At 52.0% G+C, this 21,972-nt stretch overlaps 3 protein-coding genes across 3 annotated transcripts; 1 reads left to right on the top strand and 2 right to left on the bottom strand.

Moving 5' to 3' along the window:
- Positions 1-8: 8 nt before the first annotated feature.
- KLHL33 (kelch-like family member 33) lies at positions 9-2,478 on the top strand (the record flags this gene model as incomplete). The annotated part of the gene is made up of 3 exons (XM_009696627.1): positions 9-757; positions 1,160-1,330; positions 1,902-2,478. Coding segments are annotated over 3 exons (1,497 nt in total), but the record flags the coding sequence as incomplete, so codon positions are not given.
- A 3,573-nt stretch (positions 2,479-6,051) lies between these two features.
- On the bottom strand, positions 6,052-8,208 carry GP1BA (glycoprotein Ib (platelet), alpha polypeptide). The gene has a single exon (XM_009696626.1). It carries the CDS (start codon positions 8,206-8,208, stop codon positions 6,052-6,054), a length of 2,157 nt encoding a protein of 718 aa, XP_009694928.1.
- Positions 8,209-12,415: 4,207 nt separating this feature from the next.
- LOC104158866 (butyrophilin subfamily 1 member A1-like) lies at positions 12,416-20,910 on the bottom strand. The gene is made up of 10 exons (XM_009696624.1): positions 20,826-20,910; positions 19,398-19,745; positions 18,575-18,856; positions 17,419-17,523; positions 16,797-16,817; positions 16,129-16,149; positions 15,445-15,465; positions 14,959-14,979; positions 14,460-14,492; positions 12,416-12,933 (listed from the first exon to the last, which is right to left on the bottom strand). Exons 1-10 carry the CDS (start codon positions 20,908-20,910, stop codon positions 12,416-12,418), a joined length of 1,455 nt encoding a protein of 484 aa, XP_009694926.1.
- Between the last annotated feature and the right edge of the window lie 1,062 nt (positions 20,911-21,972).

Below are 21,972 nucleotides of genomic sequence, written 5' to 3'. Positions count from 1 at the left end.
TCCTGGAGGCAGCCGAGACCTCTCTGCGCTACCAGGCCTGGGGGCTCCTCACCCTCTGCCTGGATGTTTTCACCCATGGCCTGACCCCAGAAACTGGCCTGGATGTGCTGGCCTTTGCTGTGGCTTACGGGCTGACCCAGGTGGGCCGAGTAGCAGAGGACTACATCTTGGCCACCTTCCCCAGTGTGGTGGCCACACCGGCCTTCCTGGATCTTCCTGTGCACCTGCTCATCCGCCTCCTCCGCTCTGATGGTCTCAATGTCCTCCATGAACTGGAGGCCTTGGAAGCAGCATCCCGCTGGCTTACGGCCAACGGCGATGGCCAAGAGGATCTAGCCAAGGAAGTCCTATCATCTGTTCGCTTTGCCCTCATGTCTGGCCGGGAGCTGAAGAAGGTCCCATCAGTGACTGCAGGGGTAGCTGACCCAAAGGTCCTCCGTGAGCTCATGGCAGCAAGTTTGGCCCCCATGGCCCAGCTGCCATGCCGAGTGCGTTCCTCGCAAGAGGTGCTGGTGGTTTGTGGTGGAGACAAACTGACGACCAACCTGGCTGCCCGGAAGCCCAGCAGACAGCTCTGGTTTGCCCACCGCTACCTCAGTGCTGTGGGGCTGGTGAAGCAGGTAGAGTGGCGGGCACTGGGACACTTTCCTGATGGCCCACGCTTCCGCCATGCTGTAGCTGTGGTGGGCAACATCCTCTACATCCTAGGTGGAAAGCGCTACTATGGGGCCCGTGACACCCTAGCCAGTGTCTACAGGTGAGAGCTACAGAGGACCTGGAGGTGCCATGTGGCACCAGGACATTGTGGGATCAGAGGAGGTGTTGGTGGAGCTTGAGCTGCTCCATGGACCCAAGGCACTGTGGCATGGCAGTTGGTCAAGTGGCCCCAAGGCATTCTGGGATTAGTTGGGTGTAGGACTGGGAGGTAGCCTCCCACTGTGGGATGTTAGAGGCTTTTTGGGGGTAGGGTGGGGAGGCTCCTATCTGGACATGCCTCAGGGCATTATGGGTTTGGTGTTGCCCAGAAGGAGGGGATATTCCCATGCACGGGGACCATATGGCCCCAAGGCATTATGGGATTGGCTGGTTGTAGGTGGGTTGTTGACCTCAGCGGTGCCAACATCACCTCATTCTCTTGCCCCTCACCTCTCAAACCCAGATATCAGCCTATGGACGATTCCTGGAAGCTCCTGGCCAGCATGACCTGTGGGCGGAGCTACTTTGCTGCTGTGGCACTTGGGGATTTCATCTATGCCCTGGGGGGCAGCTCAGCGGACCTCTACTGCACAGACACTGTGGAGTGCTATGACCTGGCCAACGACACCTGGAGGTGAGAGACCGCTCCTTGTTGACACCTGCTTTCCTCTGCCCTAGGAGCCCTTTGCATTGGCAAAGACCATTGGGTCTTTGGGTGACTGAACCAATGGAGAATGGGCCTACAGTGGCCTTTGGGAGAGGTCTACTGGTTGTTGAGCAATCATGTCCCTTGGGGGTCATTGGGTGTTGGCCAGTGTTGCTTATTGGGTGGTGAATGAGTTTTTGGCCAATAGTACTCACTGAGGGTCTGTTGACCATCTGCCAAGGGGAGGAATCATTTAAACACCTTCCAGCTTTCACTGGGTGCTCTGTTGGGTGTTGGCCAATATTGTCCATTGAGGGAGTCCACTGTGCGTTGACCAATTGTGTCTTTTGGGGTCTACAAAGTGTTGAACAGTGATAGCCCTTGGGCATCCATTATGTATCAGCTGATGCTGCCCACTGGGGCTCATTGGGTGTTCGCCAGTGTTGCCTGCTGAGTGGTCAATGGAGCCATGGCTCACTGGGGAACTCCTGGGCTGGCAGTCACCATGGGGCAGCCCTGCGTAACCTGTCCTTCACCCCCTCTTTTTGTCCTTGCTCAGGAGGTGCCAGTCCCTGCCAATGGCTCTGTGTGGGCACGCGGCGTGTGCCCTGGATGGTGCCCTTTACGTGTCAGGGGGATGTGATGAGGCATGCCAGTGCCAGGCATCCTTGCTGCGCTACATCCCGGGTGCACCTGCCACGCTGCTGGCTCCCATGAACGGCCAGCGAGCTGGCCACATCATGGAGGAAGCAGGTGGGCAGCTCTATGTAGCCGGGGGGCTGTGTCAGCGGGAAGGACAGACTGGCTACAGGGACCAGCTGGCCTTTGAGGTCTACAGCCCCAAGCTGGATATCTGGGTCCTCCTCAGCCCCATGCCCCATGCCCATGTAGTTGCGGGTGCAGCTGTGCTGGGAGGTGAACTGCTTGTACTAGGAGGGTACAGTCATGAGACCTACCAGGACACCCACTTGATCCACGCCTACCAGCCAGGCACCCGGCGCTGGATCACCCGTGGCACCTTACCCCATGCCTATACTGACCTCCAAGCCTGTGTCCTCACTGTACCCCCTGCCTTGCGGGGCCCCACCTGCCTTGAGGACCCTTCAAGATCACCTGAAACCCCCAATAATACTTAGGGGGCCTTAAAAGCTCTGCACCCCATATTGATCTCCCCAGGTAGCATCCATGGCCATCTCTATGGGACAAAACCCACCCCTTCCCCCCATCCTTCCTCCAGAATGGGTTCCTCATGTGGTTTCTGGCAAACCCCTGCCCAGGGTACATGCCCTAGACTGTGGGGATCCTGTGGGACACAAAGACTCCCCACACTGCAACCCTGTGCCTCCAGGATACTCACTCCCCTGGTCTGATCCCTTCACTGGGAACTAGGGATCCCCAAATTTCCCCCCACACCTGGGTTGAATAAAAGTGGCTCCTGAACTGCTCATTTGGATCTTGTTTTTTCTGCTGGGGAGCCTGGACATCCAGGTGCTTCTCACAAGGAACAGGAGGAGAGCAGAAGACCAACAGCCTGAGTGTCTTGGATAGGTGGTGGTGGGCACCAGGAGATGGGTGGAGGGCACTGAGTGCCTGTATTCATTGGGCATGAGAGAGGGAGGGGTGTGTGTCTCAGGATTGAGAGGCATCTTGGGGTGCATGGGGGACCCTGAGGGAATAAGAGAGTCCTGGGGGTGCCAGGGTTTGGGGGGTGTAGATGACAGGGTAGATAGGGCGCACTGGGAGGTCCTAGGGGCTTTGGAGTTCCTAGGTGGTTCTGGGAGGACTTGGCTTCCTGGAGTGACCTGGAGTGCTTGTGTGGAGAGGTGGGAGAATCCTAGGGAGGACTTGCAAGGAGAGGCAGAGGTAGTGGGGATTCTGGGAGACTCCGGGATAGCAGTGGTACCTTTGGGGAGGGAAGTGGGGGTCCTGGGATGTGTAGGGGAGGGTTGCATGTTCTCGTGGCTCCCCAAAACAGTATTTTAGGTGTCATCTAATGAGTGCTGAGCAGAGGAGGATAACCGCTTCCCTTGGCCTACTGGCTACGCCCCTGTTAACCCCACAAGGCTTCTGTTGCTCTCTCTTTGCTGCCAGGGTGCACTGCTGGATCTTGTTCACCTTGCTGTCAACCAAGACACAGATCTTTTTCCATAGCTCTGCTCCCCAGCAAATCTGGCCCCCACTGGCACTGTTGTGGTCTTCCTTCCAGGGTAGGACTTTGCATTTGTCCTTGTTGACTTTCATCAGGTTTCCATCAACCCATTTCTCCAGGGTGAATGGTGCTCCCTGAATGGTAGTCCTGTTGGAAGCATACTAACTGATCACTCCCAACGTGGTGTCATCTGCCAACACGATAAAAGCATGCTCAGTCACCTCCTCCATGTCACTGATAAAGACCTTGAACAGAAGAGTTTCCAGCACAGCCCCACGCGGTACTCCACATGTTACCAGCATCCAAGTAGAGTATGATCCATTAACCACCTTCACACCACTTTTTACCTGTCCATTCTCCAGCCATTCAGAGCTCGATGGCATGACATTCTGGGAGAAGTGTCCAAAGGAAGTCAAAGCTCCTGGAGAGGTGAGAGCTGATGCATGCTCTCATGCAATTCCTACGTGACCATTCTCAGGTGCTTCCATGGTCTCTAACACATCAATAGCCCCTGAGTCTGTATGGCTGCATGGTTCTCCATCCCCTACCTCCACCAAGACGGCAGACCGAGGACCTTGCTAGTACACCGTCCCTCAAACATTGACGTGCTGCCTCCAGGCTCGTCTCTAACGAGACTGATTTTATCTCTTCCCCCCTTCAAATCTAGTTTAAATGTCTTTCAATGAGCCCTGCTAACTCGTATGCAAAGATCCTTTCCCCCTTTGAGACGGGGGTACCCCATCTGGTGTTGTGTAGAACGACCCATGATCAAAAGCTCAAGATTCTGCTGGTGACGCCAGGCTCGGCGCCAGGTATTGGTCTGCTGGGTCTCCCTGTTTCTTCCCTCGTCATTCCCTGCAGCTGGAAGGACAGAGGAGAACACTCCCGGTGCTCCTGATCCCTTAACCAGTCATCCCACGGCCCTGAAGTCTCTTGATTGCCATCAGACTTCTTGTTACAACTTCATCGCTGCCTGCCTGAAAAAGCAATAATGGATAATCGTCTGAGGGCTGCACTAGCGTAGGAAGTTTTCCCTTCACGTCTTTAACCCAACCCCCAGGGAGGCAGCAGGCTTCCCCAAGAAGGGGGTCCTGTCTGCGTGTTGGGCCTTCTGTTCCCCTCAGGAGAGAGTCTCCTATGACAACAACCCGTCTTTTTTTCTTTATGGAAGCAGTTTTGATGCAGGGCGTAGGCCAACTTAACCTCGGCGACACCTCCAAGCTAGATGAACCATCTCCTCATTATTGTTGGGTTCCCCTTGCAGAGCCTCGTACCCGTTACCAAGGGCCCCTGGGCAGGTGGGGCAGTCCCAGAGGAGACGGACCTGCTGCACTGGGCAGGAGCTGGTCGCCATTGCCCCCATCCCTTAAGTCACGGCGTTAGGCCAGGTCCTGTCTGCCTGTCGGGCCTGGCCCAGGAAAATGTTGTCCCAGAGTGTTGTCCCAGGAAGGAAGGAGAGAGTATGGTTTGGTAGAGGGCAGCACCAACACACAGACAAATACTTGCTTACAAATGCAGTGCTTGCATGTCCGCAGACGCACTAGCACACGTCAGCCTGACTAGCACACATGCTTGCGTAGAAGGATGCTCACCCCAGCTCGGGCACACGTACCCTTCTGTGGACCAACGAATTAATCTGGCAGGAGGCCTGCTGACCCACAGCTGCGTGATACATTTGGGACAGTTTGAACTGGAACAGTGTTTGAGACTGCAAAAGTTGATTCATATAATCTAGTTGCTGCATTTGTGCATCAGTGCCAGGGCATGCAGTTTGAGCCTCGCCAATGACAACTTTTGCCTCCTTCTCACACCTCCCAAAATGTTTGAGTGACTTCTGCACAGCTGGTCACAAAGTTTGGCCAGCCCCTGGACACTCTGTCCTAGTGTGATCCCTTACGAGTCACATCTATCGCCCTCCGAAGCCTCCCACCCTCCTCTCCCATTTCCAGCCATCCCTCGATGGATCATGCAGAGGCATCGACATCAACCATGTCCTGAACTTATTACGTGATTCAATCCCATAGGGAAGGATCACACAATTGAGGCAAAAGTCAGGAAGCTGGGTTTGAGTGGATTTTTCCTCTCTATCTTCACTTTACAAGCACTGAAGACAATTTTGTCATTCGCTGTACCCTGCTGGGACGATGGGAGGTCCAATGAAATGAAACTAACGCCCATTTGAAATGCAGGCAAAGAGAATATTTATTCTGTGATTAACTACCTGGCACTGAGTTGAAAGCATAGCGCATCTTTATGTGCATCATTAGAACAGAAGCAGTTGGGACATCTAGTACAAACGTAAGCTCTGCTTTCCCACACTCACTCCGAAACCAGGCAGTGGCAGCCCCAGAGTATCACTGACAAGTTTAGGACATCTCCTCCCCCTGTCAAGTACCCAAGTAATTATTGTAGATCAAGAAACCTCAGGGGGTGTGAGAGCGATACTAGAGGAAGGAGCTGGCTGGCTTCCCCCAGGCAAGCAGATCTTTCCCTTGTAGAACACAGGTATGTGAAGCAGAGCCATGACCCTCAGTCTCTTTCTCTGAATGGACAGAAGCATTTACAAGGTGTTGCCAGCATATTTCACTCTCACATCACCAATGGCCTTGACACCCCTGTCCAGGCTGTAAGCAGACGGGGTCCTCAGGGAACCAGGGTTTGGGACCATCATCTTCCTGGAGAAAGACTTGACCGAAGCATTCAGAGGACTATGGTGGACCCACAGCTCCTTTGTGGTGCGGAAGGAGGAACTTGCAGGAGGACGGTGCTGTATCACCAGGTCTTTCATCGTGCAGTAAGTGACCTCAGGGCACAACTCAACTTCCTTGATGGTACAGAATGTGGGGCGCTGGAGGGGGCTTTTGAAGCTGCTGAGATGCATCTCAGGGCTTCCTGTTGACTCCCTCCACCTCAGCAGCGGATATTGCACATCTTGGGTCTGCAGGGACTTGTGCCAGGAGGGCCGTCCCACCAGACACATCCACACCAGCCAGCCTGCTACAGCCAGCACGGTCAGGACCAGCAGAGCCAAGGAGGCCAGGTAGAGCACCCAGTGCAATAGGCAGCAGTGCCTCAGCACCCACTGCCCCCACTGTGGACCCTCCCCACCTGCCCACGAGCGCAGCACAGGTACAGCCAGTCCTGGGGCAGAGCATGGGCAGAGGGGGAGAGATGCAGGTGGAGGGGAAGGTGCAGGCTGGGTAAAGCGTGTGGTGTCCAGGGGAGGTGGTGGTGTTGGGGCATGAGTGGAAAGCATCCTGGTGGAGACCACTGGCATGGTCGATGTCAGAGGAGGACGTGAAGATCTGACAGTGTAAGAGGCCTCTAGCATGGCAGTAGATGGCACTGCCGTCGAAGTGGTGGAAAACGTGCCAGTGGGCACCGTGAGAGTGGCATAGGTGTTGGTAGTGCCAGCGGTGAGGGTGGTTTGGGGATGGCTGCTGGTGCTGGGAGGTCTGGTGCTCATGGTGGTTGGCAGTGAGGTGGTAGAGATGAGGGTGGTGGGTCTGTGCGGGGTGCTGGCAGGAGCAGCGGTGGTAGTGCTGGGGGTCTGTGTGGGTGTGACGGTGGGACTGGCTGGCACAGAAGTGGTGGTACTCGGAGCTCTGGTGCTTGTGGTCATCGCAAGCGAAGTGCTTGGGGTGAGGGAGGAGGTACAAGGGGTGCTGAGGGGAGGTGCTGTGGTAGTGAGGGGAGGCCAGGTAGCAGCATGGGGCATGGTAGTGTGCTCTTTGGGAATGGATGGCTGTGGAGGGAAGAAGGTGATCATGGTAGCTTTCTCGCTTGTTTCTTCCTCATCATCGTATTCATCCTCTTCCTCTTCACCTGCATCCCCAACGTTGCCACAGTTGGGCTTGAAGCGGATGATGGGCTTCCGCTGATGCTCGGCGGGGCTGTGGCACAGCACCTTCTCGGGGGCGACCTCCACCTTTGTCTTCTCCAGACCGCGCTCCGGCTGATAGACACTGTCATCATTCATCCGGATCCAGGCCCGCAGATAGCGCAGGTCGCAGTCGCAGTGCCAGGGGTTCTCAGTGAGGAAGACGTACATGAAGATGTGCCCCTCAGGGAAGAAGTCGGTGGGCAGGGTCCGCAGACGGTTCCCTGAGAGCCAGAGGGTCTCCAGCTTTTGCAGATCCTGCAGCAGCTCCTTGGGGAGCTCCTCCAGGAGGTTGTCCGAGAGGTCCAAGTCCTTGAGTGCCTTCAGCCCTGCAAAGACCTCCCGGGGCAGTGTCCGCAGCCGGTTCCCTCGCAGGTCCAGGTCCTGCAGCCGTGGCACAGAACGGAAAGCCCTTGGGGCCAGTGTCACCAGGCTGTTGTGGGCCATGGCCAGGCGGGTGAGCACAGGCAGGCCCTGCAGGGTGGGCAGGGCTGCCAGCGCGTTGTGGGAGAGGATCAGCTCCTTCAGGGATGGCAGGTTGGGTCCAGTGTGCAGAGCCACCAGCCTGTTGTCAGACAGGTCAAGGTCCTGCAGTTGGGTGAGGGGCAGGAAGACAGCGATGGAGAGCGATGTCAGGTGGTTGGCATTGAGCAGCAGGATGCCTGTGCCCTCAGGCAGGTCTGGGGGCACCGTGCTGAGAGCCTGCCCCGTGCAGTTCACCTCCAGGAGGTCCTTGACCTTGTTCATCTCTGACGGGCAGGGCTGGCCTGGGTTGCTAGTGCCAGCTAGGGGCACCAGGGCTGGGAGGATGAGCAGGAGCATGGCAAGGACCAGCATGGCCTGGAAGGGAGAGCCCAGAGGCATGGGCAGAGGCAGGCACGCATCTACATGTCACCTTTCTTCCCGCGCAAGCACCGTTCGCAACAGAGCTGCGTTTCCCCGCCAGACCCTCTGGGAGCCCTCTGAGCCCCACAACTCCTCCCTGGGAGGATGGAAAGGAGAGATGAGTCCCACACCTACTGCCAGCACCCACCCCATCATCTCAGCCTTGGAGGGCAGTAGGCCTCAGCAAGGAGACACCATCTCAGCTCTTTTGATCACCTCATCCTCCTCCATGCAAGGGAGAACCTGATTCATGCATCTCCTTCCAGTGGTGCCGCCTCCGCCCAGGTGGCACTGCTGCCCTCATCACTGCACAAGCAGTGGCTCTGCGATGTTCACGTCCCTGCATACCCACACCCAGCCCAGCCCAGACAAGCCATGTGCTGGAAGAGGCTCCCTGAATATGCGCTTACCCAATGCCAGCTGAGCCCGCTGCTAGATCAGGGTTCACAAGGTAGGGGCATGAATTATGTGAAAAGAGTTTCCCATGCACAGACCTTGCTACCCCAAACGCCCAGCTCCCGATGGACACTGCTTCCCTGGGACTCACCCATGGACCGTCCAGCATTTGCTCTCCTGCCGCTTTGCCTCCCTCCTGCCCAAGGACCGGGTGCTGCTCCAGTGGCAGCGCTAGCAGTGGGGCTGCCCGGGCCTTCTATCAGCACACACAGCTGTGGGAAGGGAGCTGTGGCTTCCTGAGCAGCCAAACCCACCTCCTGTCCTTCGGCACAGCCCTGGCTTTAACTGCGGTGTCACACCACTGGCTCCTTGGAAAAGTCTCGACCAGAGACAAGCTCCATAATTTCTTGCTTCTGTGCAGTAAAGGAAGAAGGGTTGCACCCAGGAGGAGCCCTTGCATGCCCCCCCTGCGCCCCAAGCTGCACCTTTTTTACATCCCGGGAAAAGGGTCCTTTGCACAAATGGCTGCCCCTTCCTCTCCTTCAAGGCAGCTCTTTCTCAGCAGGCTCTGGGTTTTGATCCTTGAGGCACCTCAATCTGGGGACCACAGCCTAGTTGCCATACCAGTGAGAAACAGTTTCTGCACATTACCTCAGCCAGTTGTTTGTGGTGTAGTCGAGGGATCCTTTCTTGCCGGCTTGCCATGAAAAAACAGGGATGGTTCTTCTGGAGCGCAAGAGGCAGCTTTCGCATTTGTGGGAGAAGCCACAGCACAGACCAGGCAAGGAGATTAGAGGCAGAGGAAGGAGCTCAGTTTTTCAGTTCCTCCTGCTGTCTGTTCCTGCAGCCGAGCTGTCTCCACTGCCCTGGCCCATAGGTCACTGCAGAGCATCTCGGACTGCAGGGCTGGAGGGCCACTCGAAAGCTGCAAAGAGAGATGCTACAGAGGAGGGGGGATATTGGTTTCCTACTGGTTTTCCATTCTGTGGATTGTGATGGGTCAACCCCAGCCAGCAGCTAAGCACCCACCAGCCACTTGCCCGCTGGTTCTATAGCAGGATGGGAGAGAGAACTGGAAAAGCATCGAGAAAAAAACCTTTGTGGGTGAAGGTGAAGATAGTTTAACAAGTGAAGGAAAGAGAGAGAAAAGTGATGCACCACCTCCCACCAGCAGATCGATGCCCAGCCAGTCCTTGAGCAATGGTACCTTGGAAAAACTTCCCTCCCCTGCAGTTTCATCACTGAGCATGATGCTACAAGGTATGGACTATCCCTCTGGTCCAGTGGAGTCAACTGTCCCTCCTGTGTCTTCTCCCAGCCTCTCCTTCACCCCCAGCCCTCTCACTGCCAGGGCATTTTAGTTCCTCTTGTAGTAAGAGGGCTGGAGGCAGCAGCACAGGCAGAACTTGGGGGGCTGTTTTTTGGCTCTGCATCAGCAATTTCTAACAGAAAGCAGGGGATAGGAAGGGAGCAAGCAAAATGTAACCCTGGCCTTCTCATAGGGACCCAAGGATTAAGCCTACATGTGGTTTCCCCTCCTCCACAGAACTACTCTTACCCTCACCCTGAACCTACAGCGTCCCCCATGACACCACCAGTCAGTCTTCCATACCACAGCCTCACGTTCCCAACTCACAGCCCTTATCATTGCTTCTGCCTCTCTGTCTCCCTTTTCCAGGTGGATGAACACACTAGGACACTTTGAACCTTCAAAAGGTCCTTCACCTCACCTGCTTCACTCCCTGAAGGGGAAAGAGCAGAAGACCCCAGCAGTCCACTGCGACAAGCCTTGCTGAAGGGCAAGGGGCACGCCCTACCAGAGGAAAGGGGTGCTCAGGTCAGGAGTCATCTGCAGGCACACTCTTCCCATGGCTGGTTACGAGCAGTGAGGAGGAGGCCAGGAGAGATCCTGGGGTCCTGACATCCAGGAGGGGAGAGCAAAGGAGCAGGGATGGTGTCTCCTTGCTGAACCTGCTTCCCTCAGGTGAAGGCACGAGGGAGATGAAGGTTACGTCAGCCATCCTGCTAGTGATGATGCTTTTGCCCCACATTTGCAGTCCACTCTTTCATTTCTGTCCTAGGTTCACCTTTGTGTCCAGCCTGTCAGCTTCCCTGCCTGTTCCCACACCCTGGGGGCTGGTTTCCCATGAGGTTGTCGTCCCAACCTTGATTTCACCTGCAGACCCTTTCGAGTGGGTGTTTGGAGGGAACAAAGTGATCCAGGCTGTTTCCCGCTTCCTTTAGCACCTCACCAACACCGTATGTGACTCTGGGAAATAGGAAGGACATCATGAGGTGATGGTGTCCAAGGGTCATAGAAACATGCAACTGCATCGCCCTTGGCTTGAGGAGCATGGTGCTCCTTCTCCAGTGCAGAAAGCAGTGTCTGTATCTTCACCTTCCCACCAGCCTCTTTTAGGGACACAACCATCTAACCACTCTTCAGAGCCCTGGCAGCAGGGACCACCCTCATGCTGCTTGTCCCTATGGACTTGTGACACTGTTCACGGGGGGCTTTGGAACGCTCTGTCACTGAGTCCTTTGACAAGCCCCTTGGCGCCTGCAGGCCTCACAGCTGATTTGGCATCTGCTGCATTGTGTGGGCTTGTGCACAGGCAGGAACAAAGCTGAGACATGACTACCAGCCTCTGGGGGCATTACTCCTGGGGGCTGGACAGACCTGGAGAGAAAGGTGAAAGCCCTAAATAGCATCTCTGAGCTGTTCCCTTTGGGCTCCTCCATGGTGGGAGGATGGAGCTGCCTTGGGCTGCGCATGAACAGACCTACCCTCGCACATGCACAAATGCATCCTCTTTCATTTCCGAGAAGCCCATGAATTCAGCAGTAATGGTGAAGCCTTCCTTTGGGAAGGTCCATGCTTGCTGGACATCTGTTGAATGGATGATCTGGTAGAAAGCATGTCTGGCCTCAGAGGAAGCACGTACTTCTATCCTCTCCTTGCAGGTGGCAGTTTCCACTTCGGAAAAATAATCTGGAATTGCCCAATATGAGATGCCCTTCTTCTTACTAATTTTTGGTTTCTACAGCTACATTTCAGCCCACATGGGACATTCTGAGCCCGCTCCAGGCTCCTCAGCACTGTAAGCAAAAGCAAAAGCAGAAGCAGCTTTTCCTCCCCCAGAACAAATGGTCAAAGGTGGGATCCATCTTGCAGTGTTAGATGTCTCTGGTCGTCACCTGGGCTTGTGTTGCAGGCAGGCGCGGGGACAAGCACAGCCATGGAGTGATCCCACTGACACGCCTTTGTTGTCTCCTGGATGCCATGAACCATTTTCTCAAAAGTGCCCCACAGGCTCAAAGGAGGTGGAGACCAAGCCTCAGACACAGACATTTGGTGCTGACGCACATACAGACAAATCCCACTGAAGTAACTTTATTCTGTACATTTAAAAAGTGATCTCTGTTGCAAGAGTGTCTTTTCAGTGGAACTGTTGCACAACAAGTGGAGAGCAAGAATGAGAGGCGACAGTCACGAGTTGCAATTGGGGAAACTCTGACCAAACATAAACGGTTAATTCATCCCCTTGAGAGAGGTGCAGTACTGGGACAGAGGTCCAAAGAGGTAATGAGATCTCCTCCCTTGGAGATCCTACACAATTCAGCTGAACAGGGTCCAGAGACACCTAAGGCAGCTTTGAGGTTAGCCCTGTTGCGAGCACAAGTTCCTTCCAACCTAAATCCTTGTGTGAGTCTGAACTCCTGAGGTGCCCTAAAAAATCTGCCTCTTACTCCCTCCCTTTCATCAGGGCCACATTTTGAGCCACGTCCCAGGACCCAGCCAGACCCAAGGGTGCACTCTTATCCCCTCAAATGATGCCAGTGGAAACGTGAAGATGGGAATCTCCTTGTCAACACTGAAAAATGCCACCCGTCCCTCTTCATAATCCAGAGAGACCCGGATCCGCTTGGGAGTCTGGATTTCAGGAAGGAGAGTGTGATTAGGGGATGTGAGAGCTTGGAAGTGCCCTGCCCACAGCCCCACTGCCCAGATGCCCTCCTCCGGTTTAATCTCAATATCGCCCTTCCTCTTCACATCTTCTCTACAGACCCCCACAGTCCATCCTCCTCCATCCACCGTCTCCACCTCCCAGTAGTATCTCCCCGAGGTGAAGCCTTCACGGCCCAGCACGCAGCGCCAAATTTTAAATCTCTCAGGGATGTCAGGGACGTCCTGCCGTGTGTCTTCTCGTTTCACACTTTTGCAGTCGTCAGACAGGACAAGGTCGCAGTGGGCTGTGTCTGGATCCAGAACCACCTTCACTGCAGGAGAGATGGAGTCAGCACATCAGGGCAGACCTCACTCCAGGAGAGATCTTTGCTGGGGCTACACAAGGAAGAATAAAAAGGGTGCAAGCGATAGCTGGCAGACTGGCATGGGAAGCTGCACAAGGTAATAATCTCATAGAATGCTTTGGGTTGGAAGGGACCTTTAAAGGTCATCTAGTCCAACTCTCCTGCAATGAGCAAGGACATCTTCAACTCCATGAGGTTGCTCAGAGCCCCATCCAGCCTATCCTTGAATGTTTCCAGGGATGGGGCATCTACCACCTCTCTCGTCAACCTGTTCCAGTGTTTCACCACCCTCATTGTGAAAACTTTCTTCCTTGTGTCTTGTCTAAATCTACCCTCCGTTAGTTTAAAATCATAACTGCTTGTCCTGTTGCAATAGACCTTGCTAAAAAGTCCCTCTCCGGCTTTCTTATAGGCCCCCTTTAGGTACTGGCAGGCTCCTCTAAGGTCTCCCCGGAGCCTTCTCTTCTCCAGGCTGAACAACCCCAACTCTCTCAGCCTGTCCTCACAGCAGAGGTGCTCCAGCCCTCGGATTATCTTCATGGCCTCGTCTGGACTCGCTCCAACAGGTCCATGTCCTTCTTGTGCTGAGGACCTCAGAGCTGAAGGCAGTACTGCAGGGGGGTCTCACCATAGCGGAGCAGAGGGGCAGAACCCCCTCCCTGAACCTGCTGGTCACGCTGCTTTGGATGCAGCCCAGGATACGGTTGGCCTTCTGGGCTGCAGATGCACATTGCCGGCTCATGTCCAGCCTTTCATCTACCAGTACTCCCAAGTCCTTCTCCACGGGGCTGTTCTTGATCACATCATCCCCCAGCCTGTATTGATACCTGGGGTTGCCCCGACCCAGGTGCAGGACCTTGCATTTGGCCTTGTTGAACCTCATGAGGTTCACACAAGCCTACTTCTCAAGCTTGTCCAAGTCCCTCTGGATGGCATCCTGTCCCTCAGGCGTGTCAACCACACCACTCAGCTTGGTGTCATCTGCAAACTTGCTGAGGGTGCACTCGGTCCCACTGTCTATGTCATCAATGAAGGTATTAAACAACACTGGTCCCAGTACTGACTCCTGAGGGACACCACTTGTCACCAATTTCCATTTGGACATTGAGCCATTGACCACTACAATATTAATGCAATACAATACAATATTAATGCGAGGAACAGAAAATGAAGCAGAGAGATTACATCAAGCAGAGAGGGAAGAAGATCATCAGGAAGAAGATCATCAGCAGACCTCCAGGCTGAAGAGGTCCCCATGTCTCTAAACCATGGCCAGCACTGCTCACGGAGGACCAGGGCTCTCTGGATTTTCCTGAAACTGAGGCATGCACCAAACAAACAAGGGGTCTGAGTGTTACAATTCTTCTTGTAAAGTGGGGGTTGGCAGAAGCATCCCTGGTCCCATCAGCATCACTGCAGGAGGGGAACTACCAGGAAGGGAGATTAAAGCAGAGAAGATGATTCAGCACCCTGAAAGACCAAACTTTAATTACCTTCTTCTATAGGTACTGCATATCTTCTCCATGCTTTAAAAAAAATAAAAAAACACAGATGAGAGGTAATATGAACACATTTGTACTGGATTAGCTCAGGATCATGATATGCCAGTGTAGTTGCACATTTTCTGAATTGGTGCTATATTTGTGAAAGTCATCGCACAGCTTGTAGCTTCAAAACTTCAATGTCTAGCTACAGGAAAGGGCTCCATCCATTTTCGACAAATGCTGCCTGTCCTGATTCAGACATATTTATGGTCTATTTGTACTTTCTTTGAAAGACTGAAAGAATTTTCTTCTTAGTATGAAGTAGTACAGGGAATAGCTTAAAAACACATAGAGAGCAAAGGAAAATATAGTTTCTGAAATGAGTTCAGTATTTGCTACCTCTTCCTTTCCCAAAAGGAAAACCAAAACCAGGCCATATGTGCAAAACCCAGATGAGAAAATAGCCCAACTGAAAAGTCTCCCATGTAGGAAGGAGAATGATACTCACCCAGTTCTTCAGCTTGCTTCTCTGAAAAAGAAGATCAATCAGCACAAAAGGGTTGTGGGATATTGATTGGGATATAATCTCTCCCGTAACCACCTGCATATGCAGGAGAGCAGGCTTCTGCCAACGCTTGGCAATGCAAAGCCCCCTCCCATGCTCAGCCTGGAGCTCTGCTCTGCAGGTGATGGTGCAGGTTGTCCTGCTCAAATCTGGGGCAGGAAGAGGTCTTTGTGAGGTCCCTCGCCTACAAGGGGACCTGTAGCAGGGCACTCTCACCCTGCCTGTGCCACCGCTGCCATCATCCGTTCCTAACCCCAGCCACCACCTTCAATGATCTTTAATCTTTCGATTCTCAAATTCACTCTCCCCTTTCCCCTCTAACCACTTTTTTGTTTGCTTCACACTTTAAAAGTGAAAATGAAAAAAAAAAACCACCACTCTACAGGGACTCTGCAAAAAATCCTTTGTAATGAAGAAAAGGATACTCACCGATTTCTGCATTGCGGTCCCCTGAACAACAAACAGAAACACACACGAGTTATTATTTGACCCCGTCCCTCCTCTGGAATCCCAGCTAAAGGACCACACAGGTGAGGAGAGGCTGTGATGAATGGGGTAGATGTGCTGATTTATACTCCCATTGCAAGGATGCTCATCATTCCTGAGCGAGCTGACCTGTATTTACTTTCCCCATTAATTAGTTCCTCCTGCACTGGCACCAATTTAGCAAGAGCTCATTTTTAATAGCCAAAGAACTATTTTGTGGCAATTCTATGAGCTGCAAGCAAGCAAGGAAGCAATCAAAAATATATGCCCTCTTCAAGTGTTTTTGTGTTGGTTTTTTTTTTTAATTTCGTAGTAATCAAACAATCTACATTTTTATAAGAAAATTCTCAACAGCTTAGGTTTCCGTAATCCTCCCCTAAAACCCAATAACTTTTCAGTACTATTTCACTACTTAAATTACAATGAGTGTTAGAGAGCATTGACAGCCACTCAGCAAAAAAATCCTAATGACTTTTCAGAGTGAATTTTCACATTATTAGGGGGTCAGGGGAGGGGGAAGTAAAGTATGTGCCTGAAAAGAACATTTGGACAGAGTGAGAGGATGAATAAAAAAGTCTGAAAGTTTTCACAGAAGATTTCACATGGAAGAAGGGGAGCGAGACTTACGCAGTGCTGCCTCTTGCATTGCTGAAAAGCAAAACCAGAACAGAGCATCACCACCAAAGCCGATTCCTTTTTCCCTGATACACTTGTTGGGGTGGGGAGGAGGCTGAAATTGCTCACGATGGAAAAGCTTCAGCCCAGGAGCTCCTCAAGACCTTTCTTCTCAAGGCTTTTGGAGATCTTGCCCACCCACCCTGAATCCACCTTGGGCAGAGCCCAATGCTGCATTGCTGGGGACCTGAGCAAGGGCTCCAGTTCCAGGGTAGCGGTGAAGGGGCAGGTTTGCATTGAGAAGGGAGGAGCATGGGGTTAAATTCCACCTTCAGTGCTACCTAACCTTCCTGCCCCTGTGTTTTTTTAGTGCTGAGACAAAGCTGAGGCCCCCTGCAAAATGAAATGTGCTACCCCAAAGCTTCCTCCAGTTTGGGGAAGGGCCTCGAGAGTCTTTTGAAAAGCAAAGTTCACTGTTGGTACAACATCTGTTCACACTTTCTTTGGTTCTGCAATGATTTTCCTTAAAATTACAACATCATTTCATAATTTCATTTCACAATTTTCTATAGCCACTAGCCAAACCATTTCCCTCCCCAACATCCCCCAGAAATGTGCCCCATTCATTCTTCCATTTGAGGGAATTCTCCAATTTCTGGAAAATGGAAAGTAAAGCTTACCTATTTTTTTCTCATGCTTTCCTATGAAGGAAAGAAAGAAATGTAAATAATTTTAAAAAATCATCCCTTCCAAACAGCATGGATTAAACCATGGCAGGAGTTACAGCCACACTGCAAGGCAGAAAGGCCACGGGGTTGGATGTGCTGCAGTGCCTGCACAACCCACCAGCTCCACCTCCTTTGGGGAAGAAACAGAGGATTCCAGTTTCCTTTATTCCTCTGTGTTATTTACGCCCAGAGGGGTCTTTCAGAAGGAAAGGAAGCCCTGCCAGGCCCCCAAGAGTGCCAAGGTATTTTTGCAGGCTCAGGCGAATTACCGCTCCATTTCTGGGAGCAGAATCCGCCCTTGGCTGGGGGCAGAGGAACGGCTGGCTCACGCGGCTTTAATGCCCACTTCTTTCTTTGCTAGCCTTTTTGTTGGGGAAACCACCTTTCTTTTCCTGCCAGAAATTAAATCCCCGGGTCTTTTAGTTCCCTGGCGCCGTACGCGTGTCTGAGACACCAAGACAAGACTCCAGGACCATCCAAGCATTTCTCAAACCCACTCATCTGTCAAAATCAGAGGCAGCTGAATACGACAGCCGCCGAGCTCCCTTCCCCAAACATTGCACCAGGATGATACCTTTAATTTTAAATAGATAAACAGCAATAATAAGGAGAGAGATCACAGCAACCAGGACCACGCCCAGGGCGGTCATCCAAGGATGGGCATTTCGGAAAAAGGGATCTGAAAAATAAAATCCCCAAAGGGGTTAGGTTACTGTGCAAGTAGCAACAGGAATTAGATAATTTCTTTTTCATACAAGCTCATCTCGAGCAGGTCTGAATCTCATCGAGGGTGAAAGTCAGCTCCTGACTGTACTCCACAAACCAACAAAAAAAGGGTATTAAAAAACAAAATCAATTTTGGCAATTTAGCACTTGTCTGAGGCGGTTAATGTTTTGTCTGCATACACTGTGAGTGATTTTTAAAGGGAAAATGGATTTCTAATGAAATTATTTCTAGTTTAATCATGCTTTCTTCTCCTTTGGAAAAAAATATTGTATTTCATTAGGCAACGTAGGATCAGAAACAGGGTAACATATGCATCAACAGCAACACTCCAGTGCAGAGCAATATCATCAGGAGAAAGGTACGGGCCTCCCAGGGAAATAAAGTCTCCCGAAACTGTTCATTCCCAAAGTAAAAAAGGAACAGGGTGCAGCTGAAAAGTATGTGATACTGCAGTGCAGGTTGGTGTATAGTTAGTCCAGTTCACCATTGCATCTCTGTTCAGCTACAGTCTGTGCTCCAAACCAATCTTCCAGTAAAAAAGGAGCTTTTCTATGTGACAAGGAAAAAAATAAATATATATTCAATATATGCAGATGCTAAAAACAAGACACAATGATTTATTTCTCATACCAAACCAGCAGAACAGGATTTCACAGCAGGTGAGACTAAGGGCATGGGTTGGTTTCTCCTTTCTTTGTTCAGTTCCAGTGTTATGAATGTTTATATTTAACCCAGGTGTCTATAGAAACTCTGCTACAATGAGGGTTGTCTTTTTTCCCCCCTTAAACTTGCACTTCAGGATAGAACAGGTGAATTTTTGTCAGCACCCCTGCTCAAATGCTGCCGCAAGCTGCAGCCATTTGCACACGCAGCGTGCAAGATACACTCGCTGCCCTGAACACACAGCCTGCAAAATGCACCTGAGATTTTTCTGCCAGTGGTGCTTTCTGAGTGTAGCTCCATCAGGCAGGTTAACAGGGCGATGCCCGTGTCCTCTGCTCACCTGATATGTAAAAAGCTGATCCCTGTTCTTGGCTATGCACAGCATGTCGGACCAAGCAGGAGAATTTCTGGTTCGCACCGCTGGTGAGGATCATACTGCTTTCTGCTGTGAAGAGTCCACTCTGGTCCTGGGTAAAGTTTTCTGGGGGGGATGGGAGATGCTGCCCACTGGCATCTTGCCACGGCACCTGGGGCTGTGGGTACCAGCCAGCGGAGCGACAGGCCACCCGGATCCCCCCATCCTGGTAACGCTCCAGTGCGATGAGCGGGGCAGAGCCGCTGGCTGTGGAAAAACAGAGACCCCCAGGTGATCCTGTGGGATGCTGGATATCAGGGGAATAAGGTGGCCTGGCTGTTCCTCTCCCTGACAAGAAGGGATAAACTTTGACATCGACAAATCCCAGGTTTTATATATTTTTTTAAGACAAGTGTCACCTGGAGTCAGGACGTTTCTTGCAGTTTTTTTCACGTAACTCAAAGATCTGCTCTGGAGGCTACAACTGCAGCAGAATAGCGGGCCTGGATATTAAAATATGAAAGCAGGAACAAAAATCTTTATTACCCAATGTCAAATTTTTTTCTTACATCCACTTATATGAAGAAAACAACATCAAGAACACTTCTGAAGTAGATAGCACATCTCATGAGCTCCTTACAGCCGCTCGGTCAGCAATGTCACCTCTCTGAGACATTCTTGTTATTTTCAATCACAGGATGTAATAAAACCCTATTGCCAAAGCAATCACCTGAAATTGCTTCTGGGAAGAAGGACAGGGAAGAAGAGCACTGGCTACGAGCAGGTAAACTAGACACAGACTACAGACCTGTCACCTTCAGCTCCACCACAGCCTCGTCATATTCTAAGTCGTGGTGAACGAAGCAGGTGTAATTCCCTCTGTCAGACAGTTGGACACGGAAAATTTTCAAGTCCACGCTGCCCTTGGCGAAGCCATCCTTCAGCAGCTCGGTGCGCCCTTGGTATTGAAGCATCTGCTCCCCATACTGGTCCTGGCCCCCCTTGTAGCGATGCACAAACGGTGAGAAGTGTTCCCGAAACCAGACCACCTCTGTGTCCTGCACACTCTGCTCCGGGGAGAAGCGGCAAGGTAACACCACGTCCTCGCCCATGGCCACGGTGACGGGGCGGGAGGGTCCCGTCACATTGAGCGGAGCTGGGAGACACCCCGGAGGAAGAAGAAATAACCATAAATTTGCTGTGGGAACTGAGCTCGGAAAACCAGTGGATGCTGCTCCATGCGGTTTGTGTCCCGCCATGCCATGCCATTGCATTGGCAGTGTTAACCGTGCCAGGGGAGATGAGGCATTGAGGAGAGGGCTGGGAGAGGGATCCCTGCCATGCAGCACGGAGAGTAGGCTGGGACCAGGCCATCGCCTGTTCCTCTGCTTCCCTGTCCTGTGCTACCGTGAAAGGTCTTCGGATCCCTAAAAGAGGATGTGTTCTCAAGGGCCCAAGGGCTGCCTGTGCTGCTCAGGGTGGGGTGAAAGCAGAATAAGGAAATAAGGAAGTGGCTGGAAGGTTTCTGGGTGGTTTGCTGGAGAAAATAGACTATTTGAGTACAAATAAATCTCAAAAACTCAGCTATTCGCACCTATTACAAGAGCAAATAAAAACATCTCAGGTGCTCTGGGCATCTTTGGAAATTAAAAAATAAAAAGGCTTAGTAAGACCACTCAGCTCACAGAGAAAGGGGCTTCTGGCTGAAGGAAAACAAAGGAAAATCAACTCTTTTTTTTGGCAAGGTAACTTTCAAGTTAGCTGTTGTGCTGCACCTTTTTGCCAGGGCTGCCTTGAAGAAGCTGCTTCAGGTCAGCAATCTAGCAGCCAAAGAGCCCAGAATATTTTTTAAAGTATTTTTTTCCCTTTATTGAATTGATTCTGCAAAGGGTCCAACACACCCCGGACCCAACCCAGTAAAGCAATGGGAACGTGCTGTGAACAGGGGAAGTGGGGAGGGAAATAGCAGGAAACTGTAATCAACTCATCTGCATCATCTAACCTCCACTGGAGCTCAGGGAGGTTGTGCTAATGCCTGTGTCGACACGGCTGGAGGACTAAACCAGGATCCAGAGGGATGCTGGTGCTCTCCAAAGTGGACAAGGTTTATGGCAAAGGGCCTGACCCCTCTCCGTGCTCTGCCGTTCATGGTGAGTTGCTACACTGGTAGCTGGGAAAAATATTCAGGCTGGAAGCAATGCCACAGGGATCAGCAAGAACCGGGGGGGATCCCTACCTGACTGCAGCTCGTGAACTTGGGAAACTAAACCATAAACGATAAAAGTCAGCAGAGAGCAGCAGAAGTGGAAACCGGAGAGCATCCTCTTCACTGGAGCACAACCTGGAGCCAGGGAAGGAGAGGGAAAGGGCAAAAGGGAGGAGAAACAAGGGGATAATAATTTAAAAAAAGGCAGAATTCACTTTTAAAGGGGTGTATTGCTGATTGCAGTCCCTTTTTATAATGTCTAGGGAAGAGCCTCAGATGCTGAAGGTTGAAATCTATTTTCCATCATCAGCCCGAGTTTGCCTGGTGCTTTACATACAAAGTACCCTTCTGGTATAAAAAGTTGTAAGAATTTCGCATTGGGAAACAAAGGACAAGCTGCAACATCTCCTCTAATTCCATGAAAAAGTGGCTGTTGATTTAATATGGAGCCCTGGCTTTTCTTAACCAGCCCTAAGAAAAAGGCGGAAAGTGCAGGATGAGAAGGAGAAACCGAAACCGAATGCACATGGAGCTGGGGCTGCGTGCTCCTCTGGGACAAATTCAGGACACAGTTGGTAGTGCATCTCCTGCCACCACCCCAAGGGCAGGAGGATGTCTCAGCTCAGGGAAAACAAAATAACCAAAATGCTAATTCAACAACCAGCCAAGACGGAAGCTGGCCCTACTCTGAACACCCCCAAACCCTCTTATCACTCCCTGACTTAGTCCCAGCTTTGTTAATGAGAGGTGAATACCAGAACCAACAAGAGGTGAATACCACAACCAACAAGAGGTTAATACCACAACCGATTTCGGAAGATGGCAGAAAACGATTTCAATCTGCAGCTTTCCGAGAGATGCCACGTACCTGGAGGCCTTCAGCTCTTTCATGGGCTGGGGCAGGAGCTGCTCGGCTGTCACCGGGTGCTTCCAGAGGGGTCACCCCGACCCGAGCTAGGGATTTCCCTGTCTGAAAATGAAACAAAATCGTCACTCTGCATCCCAGCCTGCCACCCAGTTCCTCCTGCGCAGCATCCACTGAAAAATGAAAGTCGCTGAGTAATTTGAGGTTTTTTTGACAATGCTTTTGCTCCGGAAATGCTTTTCTGGCAACGTCCACAGGCGTGTCCCTGCTGCGGACACCCTGCACGGCTTCGTATTGCAGCCTCCTCCTGCA

The sequence above is a fragment of the Cariama cristata genome, unplaced genomic scaffold (genome assembly GCF_000690535.1).
Source record: "Cariama cristata isolate BGI_N322 unplaced genomic scaffold, ASM69053v1 scaffold26983, whole genome shotgun sequence".
NCBI classification, from domain to species: domain Eukaryota; kingdom Metazoa; phylum Chordata; class Aves; order Cariamiformes; family Cariamidae; genus Cariama; species Cariama cristata.
This window is presented reverse-complemented; position numbering and strand designations above follow the sequence as displayed.